This window comes from Rutidosis leptorrhynchoides, chromosome 10, assembly GCF_046630445.1.
Source record: "Rutidosis leptorrhynchoides isolate AG116_Rl617_1_P2 chromosome 10, CSIRO_AGI_Rlap_v1, whole genome shotgun sequence".
Taxonomy (NCBI): Eukaryota; Viridiplantae; Streptophyta; class Magnoliopsida; order Asterales; family Asteraceae; genus Rutidosis; species Rutidosis leptorrhynchoides.
The window spans coordinates 14,513,302-14,527,013 of NC_092342.1; the positions used below are offsets into that span (position 1 = coordinate 14,513,302).

A 13,712-nucleotide genomic window follows, 5' to 3' on the forward strand; every position below is an offset into this window, starting at 1 on the left:
GATATTTAAATTATTTTCGCCCTAAAAAAAAAAATTCGAATGTAATTAATCATCCATAACTTGTGCCCTTAGGGCACTCATTAGCCTAACCCTAATAATAATAATAACTTTTTTTATAACTTTAACATTCCCAAAGCTTAACACTAATAATAATAATAACTTTTTTTATAACTTTAACATTCCCAAAGCTTAACAAAATCTACTGTGTTAAAAATCTACTGGTATAACTTTTCTTCGATCATTTCTCATTATTTCATTTCATTTTACAAAATTGATATTTATAAATAAATATACATACATACGTATACATATCTTATATCTACAGCTATAAATCTATAAATTACAGTTTCGTCACCAGATTTTGCCCTTTTTCTTCTTCATAATAATAATAATATAATCCTCCTCCACACCCGAATTCCACAACAAATCAACCATGGTTGAAACACGACGGAGTTCATCATCATCATCAAAACGCACCTTATCATCACCGTGTTCATCTCCAATTTCCACAGGCAAAAGATCTAAGGTATTATCAATCAAGAATTTCTAAAAACCTCTTTTTTTTTTTTTCTTAAAAAAAAAAAACCTAATTTTTTCAATTACGGTGATCGGTTGTTACAGGCGTCGGAAACTGCGGCATCGTCGTCGACTACCGGTACGCCGCCGGAGCCAATAGAAACGGTGGTCAAAGAATCAGGTGGATGTGAGTCGCAAGAACAGGAGGCCCGATCATCTGATCAGTTGTGTAAAAATGATTGTGAAGAAATTGCAGGTGTTGATGTACCGGAAAAGTCACCGGTTGTTCAGGTGGACGGTCAGCCGTTAGTTTCGCCTATGTCTTTAGGTTTGCTCAATTTCATTTCTTGTTAAAATATTGATATTTTTATCATAGATGTGTGTATTTATTTGTACTTGTTTGTGAAGTTTATTGATCTTTTATGTTTTGATTGATATGTTTTTTTAGGTGATTCATTGATTGATGTTGAGAAGACGAAGCCGAATGGGAGTTCGACTGTTTTGAATAGAACGAAAATACGGCAGTCGAAATCCAATGTTGAGGTTGCTTGGGGAAAACTTCTCTCCCAGTGTCCTCAGGTGAGTCTTTTTTTATAAGAGAAGAATTTAGTACTGCATCCAACTCTTATTTTTTAACCCATTAGTGGCTAAAGTCTTGATTTTTAAGCCATTAGTGGCTAAAGTTTAAATTTCTAAGCCATTAGGTGGTTTGGATGATGATTTTTGATATTGATCAGAGTATGAAACTAATACACGCCGTGGAAGATGTAGTGATTGGGTGTGTGAATGTTAAATGTGTTATTATAAGTATTAAGTAGTAGTAGCACCCAAAATGATTAGACTTGTTAATTCTGTGGTTCTTGAATGTGTTATCTGGGCGTTATTGTGCGTTATTGTGCGATATTGAACAACTAGCTCTCGATAATTGGAAGTATCAAAAGGTCATACAAGATTGAAGAGATTGTGTTAGTTTGTGCTTTGATTTAAGTTGTAACAACTAGTGTACACTAGACTCTCGTGCTATACGTGGGTGAAAGATTGATATATGGTTTGTGCCCATTTTAAATTTGTATCTTGCTTGATGTACAGAATCCTCATATTGTTATGGATCATCCGATTTTTACGGTTGGTCAAGGCCAACAATGTGACTTGTGGCTTAGTGATAAATCCGTCAGTAAATCATTGTGTAGCTTGAAGCACATTGAGTCACAGGTACTCTCATTACGTTTACTATTTATTGTAACTCCTTTAATGTTGTTTGTGACAAGTCAAATTAATATAAATTTCTTATTATACATAGCAAGGAGGTGCCCCAGTTACTTTACTTGAAATTACCGGGGGCAAAGGTGTGGTCAAAGTCAATGGCAAGGCTTGCTCCAAAAGGTCAACTTTACCAATTAGAGCTGGAGATGAAGTCATATTTAGCTCTTCCGGACGACATGCTTACGTATCCAAAATTTAATTTTTATTGCATACAATTTTCTTAGTTGTTCTATTCAGTGTTTGAAAATTGTTATGATGATAAAGTATGTATTTTTCTTAACAAATGGCCAGATATTCCAGCAGCTATCGAACGATAATGTTGCTGCTGACGTGGCGCCCTCTGTAAGCATATTAGAAGCACATGATTCATTAAAAGGATTACAGTTAGAGGCAAGATCTAGAGATCAATCTGCAGTTGCAGGAGCTTCAATATTAGCATCGTTATCGAATATTCAGAAAGAATTATCTCATCTTCCACCTGCTTCTCGTAAAGGCAAAAGTGTACCTACTCGACTTACAAAACAGCCTTCTGTTTGTGATGATAATCATGTAATCGATACTGAAATGAAGGATGCTTCTGTTGGTAATGATAATGTTGCTGCTGACGTGGCACCTTCGAGTGATAAAGGTGTAAATGAAACAGAAACTGAAAATGGAAACGTTCCTGCAGCAACACGTGAATTAAGACCGTTGTTGCGTATGCTTGCGGGATCATCTGCTTCTTCTGAGTTTGATATTTTGAAAGTTCTTGATGAGGGTAGAGAAATTCGAGGATTGATTAAAGATATTGATCCTCCTGTCTCGTTATCTGCAAGGCGTCAAACATATAAAGATAACTTACAACAAGGAATTATTGATCCTGAGAATATTGAAGTTACATTTGATGAATTTCCTTATTATTTAAGGTGCGTTTATTGACTCCCTTTCTACCTATATCATGCTAATTGTCCTTGCCGTTTTTGTTTAGTTTTTTCAAACCTAGTTACCGTGAATTCTCAATTACAGCACACATATTAAAATACATCTGAATTATATATGTCAAAATACTCGTTTTCACACACATTGATCTGTGGCTACTTTCGGCCTTTGGGCCCTACATGATCATACTATCCTCGCCCAAAAATTTTGAAAATTGTGATTGGATTTAAAAAAAATATGAACTTTTGTAAGAATGTTGAAAATAGTGATTGGATTTTTGAAAATATGAATTTTTGTCGCAATTCTGGCTCTAATTTTGTTAGGATGTGTTCATTGATTTTAGAAAGTCATTGTATTTGTCTTCTGGTTTAGTGGGCCATGTATTTAAGCTGTAGTTTTTAGAGGCTATCAGTTGAGTTCATTTGATGTTGCTATAATGCTTTTAGAATAGGGATCATGGATTAAGCTTTTTAGCCACCCGTTGACGTAATTATGCATTGATTTAAAGGCTAGCAGTCGCAGTTAACGTCTTTTGATAGGATAATTGTTACATTAGTTTAGTATTTTCTATCTATGCTAAATGTGATGGAACCTTTGAAGTAATAATGCTATAAAATTTTACTGCTCAAATTGTATCTTTTTTAATGAGAGTGAATGATCCAACTACAATATGTAAAATATGGAGCTTGTTTGATTGTTTTTCTAGTATAAAAATAAATGTGAACATTTGTGTCTGTGTGTGTGTAAATGACAATTACTTCAATTTTTTTTTTTTTTTTTTCAATCTCTATACTGACCACTGTATCTTATTAAGCAAATAGTTGTACCCTTAGAATCTTTTTTATCATACGGGGACATAAAAGAAAGTAATAATATGAACCTTATATAGTTCTGTTCATATTTTCTTCTATACATATGCATTCAGTACACATTTTAAGTTACTATGCTATGCTATTTTTGAAACCGACAGTGAAACCACAAAAGGAGTGCTTATTGCTTCCACATATTTGCATCTAAAACGTAACGAGTTTCTGAAGTATGCATCCGATCTACCTACTTTGTGCCCGAGGATCCTTCTCTCTGGCCCAGCAGGTCTGTTCTTCAATCTGAATATTAAAAAAGACCCAACTGTCAATTTTTTTTTTTTTTTTTGTGTGCCCTAACTCGTACAACATTTCCTTATTGGTTCACATATATATTTATTATAGCTACACTTTTAATGCAAGCATACTTGTACAACACAGGTTCAGAAATTTACCAGGAAACATTGGCCATGGCTGTAGCAAAGAATTTTGGTGCTAGACTGCTCGTGGTTGATTCTCTTTTATTGCCTGGTGTAAGTATTCTATTATACCCTTTTAAGATTATTGTAATTTGTAATACTAACTATACATCATCTCTTTACCCTGCTGCCATGATTAATTAGATGTGGCAAATTTTACTCATTTATGAATAAGTATTGCTTAAAAGGAAATGGGTCAAATGAGATGAAAGTCCCAAAGTGTATTAAAATTGCAAAAAGTTATACTAAATATAATGGACAAATATGTTTTGGGTCCCAAAGTGTATTGAAGTCCGAAAGTTTATTAATGGACAAATGTGTTTTGGGTCAACCCAAATTGATTAGACTCGTACAAAACATACCAAATATATTTTGAAATTTAGTAATGGACAAGATGGGTTAATTCAATCCGGCTCGAACTGTTCTAAGCTACACAGAATTTTTGCTTTGAACAATCTGGCCTGCTCGGTTTGTCACCTCCATTTTCTGATACCAGGGATCAGGGGCTAAGGAAACAGACACGTCTACGAAGGAGAGTAGTAGGCCTGAAAGAGCAAGCGTGTTTGCTAAACGTGCTTCACAATCAGGAGTTATGCACTCTAAGAAACAAACATCGAGTGTCGAGGCTGACATAATTGGTGGATCCACTACTTGCTCTTATGCTCAGCCAAAACAGGAGGCATCTACTGCATCATCAAAGTCGTACACTTTCAAGAAAGGTATAGTGTTATTGTGTTCGGTATTAAGTTATCGTAGATATATTTCGCCATGATATAACCTATCATCTTCATTTTAATGTTTAATATAACATACGTATAATATTTTCAGTGTTTCATTTTTATAAATTCTTCAAGTTTGTGTTTTTTTTTTTTTTTGTGTAAATACTTTTTGATAGTGTTAATATACCTTTAGTTCAATTAATACGTGTATGAATAACTTAAAATTTTGCACACTCGCGCGCACACACACATCACCCCTTTCACATTTTTATATCAAACTTGAACTTTTGACCTAATTTGACCAAGATCAAATTAATGGTTGAGATGCGTTTTCACTCTTTTAGTTCCTTGTTTTTGCTAGAACCCAAGTCTCTCTCTCTATATCTCTCTCTCCCTCTCTTTCTGTATATATACATGCATGCATGCATACATACAAGCATACATATACTTTCATAAAGTAATACAGAGTAATATTTTGTCAATGCATCAGGCGATAGAGTTAAGTATGTGGGTTCCTTGTCATCTGGTTTTTCACCTCTACAGACACCCTTAAGGTAATTTTTCAAATGGTATTGTAATAGTTGACGGATTATTTTTATCTTTTTGGTATTTTAAATATGTCAACTCTACTTTCATCTGCTTGTGTTTGCCAGGGGTCCCACATATGGGTACAAGGGCAAAGTTCTACTTCCATTTGAAGATAACGGCTCTTCAAAAATTGGAGTTAGATTCGATAGGTCAGTTCAAGAAGGCAATGATCTTGGAGGAATTTGCGAGGAAGATCATGGTTTCTTTTGTTCTGGTAATGATCTGGCTATGCATCTATTTGATATTGTACATTTGGTTTCCGTTCGTTACTGTTGAAAAGTAAATGTATTTAATACTTTGTCATGAATTTTATGCACAGCTGATTCGCTGCGCCTTGATTCTTCTTGTGCCGATGACGTCGAAAAGCTCGCCATCAATGAACTGTTTTCGGTAAGTCTAGACTCAATACATATTTCTTTTCTTCTTGGTTTCTGTATCTGTTTGAATACTCATTGTTGCTTTCTATGGTTATATTCTAAACTTTAAAAAAAAAAAAATCAGAGGCCAATTGAAGTTGTCGCTAGTGATTGTATCTTCAGTAAAGTATACCTGATGTGATAATTGATTAAAATAGTATAATTTGAAACAATGTGCTAAGTAACCGTGAATAATTATGTTGACTTTTTTTTGTTATACTTAAGTTGGTTAAAATTTTGACGTCTAATTATAATAGTGCACACCTTTATGTAGGTTGCTGTCGAAGAAAGTAAAAAAAGTTCGTTGCTTTTGTTTGTGAAAGATATAGAGAAATCGATGTTGGGAAACCCGGAAGTCTATGCTTCCTTCAAGAGTAAGCTTGAGAGTTTACCTGGGAATGTCGTTGTCATCGCTTCAAACACTCAAATGGATAGTCGTAAGGAGAAGGTAAGTGGTAACACACACATGTACATGTAGATGTAGATATACATGTACATATACATGTATATATAGATTTAATCAAGAGGGAAGCACTTTTTGGGGGGAAGTGGGGGATGTAATTTTTTTTCAATTTTTTTTTCGATTTTTTTTTCAGGCATCAAGATCACATGAAAATATGAACATTTAAAAAAGACACTTTGTGATGAATTGTGATGAATGTTATTATTTTGGCGGTAAAATGCTCGAAGAAAAAAATGAAAACATTCAATGCATTGAATGTTTTGATTCCGAGTTTTTTTAAGGGGTTAGAAATTAGGGTTTAGAAATCAGGGTTTAGAAATTAGGGGGTTAAAAATTAGGGTTTAGCTATTAGGGTTTAGAAATTAGGGTTTTAGGTTTAGAAATTAGGGTTTAGGATTTAGAAATTAGGGTTTAGATTGAATATTTTAACACGAACGGTTTAGAGTTTAGAGTTTAGGGTTTAGTGTTTTAGGTTACTAAACCCAAAACCCTAAACCCTAAACTCTAAATCGGGCTAAATTTCGAAAAAAACATTTCACACAAGATGAAAACAAAACGATGCAAATAAACTCAGAATCATGTTTTCATTTTTTTCTTTGAGCGTTTTACCGCCAAAATAATAATATTCGTCGCAAAGTGTCTTTTTTAAATGTTCATATTTTTACCTAATTTTGATGTCTGAAAAAACAAAATTCGAAAAAAACCAAAATTTTAAAAAAAAATTTACTTCCCCCCAAAAAGTGCTTCCCTCTTGATTATGACCCCATGTATATATATATATATATATATATATATATATATATATATATATATATATATATATATATATAAACGAGAACCACAAAAAAGACGAGAACTGCGAGAACTTTTAAGTTACGAACATTTTCACACGTGAGTAGATTGAATCACCCGTAAATGTTGATGAAGATTAAAAATGAACATAAAATAGGTGAAAAAACTTATATTTTACATATATAATCAAATATATCGTTTCCCATTCACAGGTGCATATTTGTTTGTGTAACATGTGAACACTTCGTATAATTAACAATTTAACATGTCATTTGTGGTAATTGAACATACGTTTGTTAGTGATATGAGCATTAATTAACATTTGCATGTAATTTGTTGCATTTAAATGCATAAAAACGATCAAATTAAAAATTTCTCACAGTTCTCGCGCTTTTTGTGGTTCTCGTTTGAACCTGCCAAACGAGAACCACAAAAAAGACGAGAACTTTTAAGTTAGGAACATTTTCACATGTGAGTAGATTGAATCACCCGTAAAAATGTTGATGAAGATTAAAAATGAACATAAAATGAACATCTATATATATATATATATATATATATATATATATATATATATATATATATATATATATATATATATATATATATATATATATATATATATATAACATCTATATATCTATATATATATATATACACACACACACATACATATAAAATAATTATATGTCTATTTGATATTTACTAGTTTTAAGTTGCACATAATTTGCAGTCTCATCCTGGAGGATTGTTGTTTACAAAGTTTGGTAGCAATCATACGACTTTACTCGACTTGGCTTTCCCGGTATGCAATGAATAATTTGATCAGTCTTGAAATGCATATTACACACTCATATGCATATATTTCACGTGGTTACTTATGGATGTTTTGATGCTACATAGTTTTAAAGGATGTTTGCATTGTAATTATTTACATCACATTGTTAAATCAACATTTTGAAATTTATTCAGGATAATAGTTTTGGAAGAATGCATGATAAGAGCAAAGAAGCCCCTAAAACGATGAAACAAATTATTCGTCTTTTCCCAAACAAAGTGACTATACAAATGCCTCAAGTAAGTGAAAATTAATTTTATATTTATGAGGTCTTTCATAAGTGCTTATGGACCTTATTTAATTTATTTATTTATTTATTATTTTTTTTTATGGTAGGATGAGTTGCTACTTTCAGACTGGAAGCAACAGCTGGATCGTGATATAGAGAAAATGAAATCACAGTCAAATATTGTTAGCATCCGTTCGGTAAGTGTTGCCATGTCATTATCTCGTTTTCTAATGATTTTACCTATGTATGTGACATTATTCCGAGGACCCGTTCATAAATAAGTATATGAAAGTTTCCACCTTTAATGATTCTGATTACACGATTACAGGTTCTGAAACGTGTAGGTCTTGATTGCCCCAATCTTGATGCACTGTTCGTAAAAGATCAAACATTAACTAATGAAAGTGAGTACATCATTGATTCTTAACATGTTCTCATTTCATTTGTATACTTTTCGATTATAATTCACTTTTATATTTTAGGTGCCGAGAAAGTTATTGGATGGGCTTTGAGTCATCACTTTATGCAGAGTTCTGAAGCTTTAATAAAGGATGCTAAACCAGTGATATCTAATGAAAGGTATTAGTAGTTGATGTTTCTTGTGAACACAAACTTACGCTTGCAGCTTTTAGGTGATAATCTATATCTTGATCTTGATTTGAGCCCTAAATAGTTGGATTATAAGAAGCAGAATCTGATCATCCAACATAAGAACTAGCTATTGCTTGTAGAGGTCTTAATAATTTGATATTTGACATTCAGTTTCAAAAAGAAATCCATATAATCTAGATGCATTGCAAGTGCTTTTTGCTTACAGTTTCATATTGTGGACTGTAGTCTCGAGTATGGGATCAACATACTGCAAGGTACTCAAAACGAAAATAAAAGTTCTAAGAAGACCCTCAAGGTGAAGATGATGTTTAAATCTTTTGATCATTTACTATCGTTATAATTTAAATGAGTCCTAATCTTAATCTTTGATGTTTAGGATGTGGTTACTGAAAACGAGTTTGAGAAAAGACTTCTTGCTGAAGTTATTCCTCCTAACGAGCTCGGTGTTACATTTGAGGATATTGGTGCTTTAGAATCTGTTAAAGAAACCCTAAAAGAATTGGTTATGCTACCTCTTCAACGCCCTGAATTGTTTTGCAAAGGGCAGTTAACAAAGGTATAACTATAATATGTTTCTTGTTATAAAATAGATAGATTATGATCCTCATTAATCTGACAATAAAAGATGATCTTTTTCAGCCTTGTAAAGGTATTCTGCTATTTGGACCCCCTGGTACCGGTAAAACAATGCTTGCAAAAGCTGTTGCAACTGAAGCAGGTGCAAATTTTATTAACATATCGATGTCAAGCATCACTTCAAAGGTATGAAAACATAAAAATTTTATTACAAACAGTTTTTCCACATATTGTAGTCCTTTAAATTTTAATACGTATAGTTTTCTATGTTAGTTGTGATCACGAAAACATTAATATATTACTTTTCAAAAAGTGAGTTTTGAGGTTTTATGCATTCAAAGTAGACGTTTGGCGACCTTATAACCTGTTTGACACATTACCCGTATAACCACCCTGTCTAGGTTTAACACTATTAAAACACAACCAAACAGACTTTTTCATGAGTAATACGTCGAAACTGCCACCTCTGTGTTTAAGCATTGATTTCTAATAGAACGCTAATTTTCATCATACATTTGTCTGTAGTGGTTTGGTGAAGGAGAGAAGTATGTGAAAGCAGTTTTCAGCCTTGCTAGTAAAATTTCGCCCAGTGTTATTTTTGTTGACGAGGTTGGTGTATATTTCAAAGTACTAATGAAATAATTTGTCATTCTATTACGTCGTTGAACAGAGTGATCATCAGATTTTTCTTGATGATTTTTAACATTAATTTTCTCATTTTTTTTAAATCTTGGAGGATCAAGAGTAGATTATCTCCGTTTGTGACAGTTATGTACTTTATGATAGGTGGACAGCATGTTGGGAAGACGTGAAAATCCAAGTGAGCACGAGGCAATGCGTAAAATGAAAAACGAGTTTATGGTGAACTGGGATGGTTTACGTACAAAGGATAAAGAACGTGTACTTGTACTCGGAGCAACCAATAGGCCTTTTGATCTTGATGAAGCTGTAATCAGGAGACTACCTCGCAGGTATCATCGGTTCTTACAAATTATTTGTTCCATCGCTCTGGTTTTAAATTTATATATATTATTGGGATCAAACACAAGTAGTTATTTTATGTCAGAAAGCATTTAATGCATATTGGTTGGACATATTGGGTACTAACTTCAAACTGGTTTGAGTGGAAATGGGTCATTTATTTTGATAGATGGCACAAAAAGCATGCCAACATAACAAAAAATCTCATTTGATTTGGTGGCATGATGCTTTAAAAGTAAAAATAAGATTTGCTTACTGATGTTTGTATTTCCACAATCGTTGAAGATAGATAATTATGGTGTTGTGATGCTTCAAATGGTGAATTTGTTTTCTTTTTGATGGCAAGAAAAACTCAGATACGTTATTTTGATAAAAAAAAAGTTCAGTGGCTGTAATGAGAAATTTGATGAAGTTGAGTACCTTTTTGTTTTTAGAGTACTAAGTTATCTTCTGTATGAAGCGATTGAGGTTTTGAGCATGTGAAAATGCTTGCTTTCGACCCATTCTCTAGTTGGTGTTAGAATACAACTTAAATTTATTTATTTATTTTTTTTGAACGACAGAATACAACTTAAATTAACATGTTTTGAGGAAAATGGGTCGAGTTAACCCTACATATTTCATTCATAGTATCATCGATATCAGCACAATATGAGTGTTACTATGTGCGCTTTTACTGATTAATTCTTGCTGTGCTGACCACAGGTTGATGGTAAATTTACCCGATGCCTCAAACAGGGAGAAAATTCTAAGAGTCATATTGGCAAAAGAGGAATTGTCACCTGATATTGATCTTGAGGCAGTTGCTAATATGACTGATGGGTATTCAGGAAGTGATCTAAAGGTCTCTCCTTTTTCCATTTTTTCCTAAATTAATTTGTTATTTATGTTTTATTCTAGCACTCCATTTGTTATTTGTTTTGTGAATTTGTTCTTCTGTTCAACTCTCAGAACCTATGCGTGACTGCTGCCCACTGTCCAATAAGAGAAATTTTGGAGAAGGAAAAGAAGGTTCGGTTCCTTGATTTCTATCAATTATATCTAATTCATTTTTTTATATTTACAATGGGTCAACCATAGAAACATAGCAAAACGTGAAATATGTTAAATGGTCAAACTGGATAAGCAGGTCAAAAGTCACTTGTATCCAAATATATATACAAGTTACACTATTTTAAGTTGTTTCCCTAGAGGAATTATTGTATTATAATACTAATCATATTCAATATGCAGGACAAAACGTTGGCATTGGCAGAAAACAGACCACTTCCAGCTTTGCATAGCAGTGCAGATGTTCGTCCTTTACGTCTAGATGATTTTAAGTATGCGCATGACCAGGTATATCATCTGCAAACATTAACACACTCACACATAGTTGTCTACAGTTTTATATTCCTACAGCATATCTATAGATTTCAATCAGGGTAAAAGTCAGAAAAGTCCCCATACAGTTCTCTGAAATTGTCGATTTTGCTGCTAATTAGAGAACTTTTTTCTTTTCTAGCGATACAAAAAAACTTTCAAATAATAAATGCTGATATATGAGTTATCACATGCAGGTATGTGCTAGTGTGTCATCTGAGTCAGCAAATATGAACGAGCTCGTTCAATGGAATGAACTCTACGGTGAAGGTGGATCCAGGAAGAAAAAACTTCTCAGTTACTTCATGTAGACCAATCAATGTATTTATTAAGTGTATAGCCCATCCCTTTGTTTCCTTTTTAGTAATTAATCTCGTATTAAAGTTGTGTCGATGCTGATTAGTTTTATTTATTTATTTATCTTAAATTCCCGTCCTGATATACGAATGACCTGTATCAATGGAAATTCCGTTGCAGGTCATCACCGAAGAGCTTTTTAGTACCTTTTTGCATGGAGCCCATGTGCATTGTATATTTAGTCTGATGGTTTTTTGAACCTAATTATTCCGCTTTCTTAAATTCTTATGACTGTATAGACTAACAAATTTACTCCACGATTGTCTAATTTATATAGTGGGCGTGCCTTAAACCTAGTTATTACAAATGTTGCTATTCCTTATTCATTTTAGCATTGCTCTTTGGTAATAGATTTGACCTTGCGCTTGTTGAATTTGTTGTTCTTTCACCCTTGGGGTTAACTGGTTTAATTCGAACACAAAGAAGCGTCGAGGATACATGTTAGGATTGCTCTGAAATGTATCCTTGATGGAAGCCCTAGACTTGTCCCCATGATGATACATGTTAGGATTTATAGAAATCTGGTCATACTAAAGAATCTCCATTGCTGCTCTTTGTTATTGTAATATGATGCGTGTTATGCATTGGGACTTTGGGACTTTAGTGTTCCTTTTGTTGAAAGTTCATGGGATGCAATTTTCAAAAGTATTTTATTATTATTGCAATTATTATTAAGTCGTACAAAGGTTCTACAAAAACAACATGCAAACAATCAAATCTAAAATGAAAAGAACAACGGAATCACCAAGTGCTTATCTAGCTTTTGTAAATAAATCATGTTTAGTCTGATGCGACTTGTAGCTTTTAGAAATAAATTGATACTATCCCAAATATTTAACCTAAGGTTAAAAAAGCTACAAATAGATTATATACTTTTATCTTTATTTCATTGCAGGTTATGTATCTTCAAAATTATCATTGTAGAACAAAACTTTACCTACGGGATGCAACCCGGTCACATTTTATTTACATTCACGCACACGATAAAAGTTTATTACCCTCAATGGTATTTTTGAAGTATATAGTCTACATCGAAATAAAACTAAAAATATAACTTATTTCTGTCATAAACTTTCGGTTAGAAAAATAATATATGCCACATAATTATATTAACCGGTTCATTCGGTGACCGGTAATATTTTGTTTACATGAATACACAAGTTGTGTGTTTATGACATACAATAGTATTTTTTGAGGCATATATATACCCGACTAGAATAAAACAGAAATGAAAATATATGATATATTTTTGGCTTTAACTCTACTTAATTTGTAGAAACTTATAGAAGAAATTCTTGTTCTGTTTCTAATAAACACAAACATCTATAACATAGTAACATGTGGCTTAATAAAATAAAATCACCTGGCAAAGTAAATTGTGGCTTCGCCCGGGTTCGAACCGGAGACCTTCAGTGTGTTAGACTGACGTGATAACCAACTACACCACGAAACCATTTGTGTTAATGATGACTGGTTAATGACTAATAATCAGCATTTGGATATCCACTACTATAAATTTATTTGAGTTTGGACCATTAGATATCGTTTGGTATAATTTTTTTTGGAATGACATTTTTTTTTTAGAAATACCATCTAGCAAGGAACAAGAATAGCAAAAACCAAAACAAGAAAACGACACGGCTTTTGAAGCCATAAGTTCAAATTCAAAACTAGAAAGTCTATGTACCTAAACCAAGAAAACAAAAGGAAAATATTAGATAAAAAATCACGCTTTTCTTCACCGATCTATCGATGAAAATCACTTTGATTCATGATTATCAGGTCACAAACAAAACATGA

General features: G+C 32.8%; 1 protein-coding gene and 1 non-coding gene across 4 annotated transcripts; one reads left to right on the top strand and one right to left on the bottom strand.

Annotated features, from left to right (window-relative positions):
- The first annotated feature begins 399 nt into the window (after nt 1–399).
- On the top strand, nt 400–12,220 carry LOC139872569 (uncharacterized). Of its 3 annotated transcripts, XM_071860471.1 has the most exons (28): nt 400–526; nt 622–844; nt 965–1,095; nt 1,606–1,728; nt 1,817–1,963; nt 2,071–2,684; nt 3,668–3,789; nt 3,942–4,033; nt 4,476–4,698; nt 5,189–5,252; nt 5,352–5,500; nt 5,606–5,676; nt 5,977–6,150; nt 7,691–7,762; nt 7,930–8,034; nt 8,132–8,221; nt 8,353–8,428; nt 8,507–8,603; nt 8,862–8,931; nt 9,013–9,192; nt 9,276–9,398; nt 9,738–9,821; nt 9,999–10,183; nt 10,899–11,037; nt 11,145–11,204; nt 11,427–11,531; nt 11,753–11,889; nt 12,033–12,220. In XM_071860471.1, the coding sequence occupies exons 1-27, from the start codon at nt 434–436 to the stop codon at nt 11,864–11,866; spliced, it is 3,726 nt and encodes a 1,241-aa protein (XP_071716572.1). In that variant the 5' UTR covers nt 400–433; the 3' UTR covers nt 11,867–11,889; nt 12,033–12,220. The 3 variants fall into 3 exon arrangements, with proteins under 3 accessions (XP_071716572.1, XP_071716571.1, XP_071716573.1); XM_071860470.1 differs by having other exon boundaries at nt 11,753–12,220; XM_071860472.1 differs by lacking the exon at nt 7,691–7,762 and having other exon boundaries at nt 11,753–12,220.
- Nucleotides 12,221–13,291: 1,071 nt separating this feature from the next.
- Nucleotides 13,292–13,365, bottom strand: TRNAV-AAC (transfer RNA valine (anticodon AAC)). The gene has a single exon. It is a non-coding gene; the product is annotated as a tRNA-Val (tRNA).
- Between the last annotated feature and the right edge of the window lie 347 nt (nt 13,366–13,712).

Coding starts and splice junctions, on each gene's coding strand:
- LOC139872569 (XM_071860470.1), top strand. CDS start 434: ATGGTTGAAACACGACGGAGTTCATCATCATCATCAAAACGCACCTTA. Junction 2,685..3,667: donor GAATTTCCTTATTATTTAAG/GTGCGTTTATTG, acceptor TGAAACCGACAG/TGAAACCACAAAAGGAGTGC. Junction 4,034..4,475: donor ATTCTCTTTTATTGCCTGGT/GTAAGTATTCTA, acceptor TTCTGATACCAG/GGATCAGGGGCTAAGGAAAC.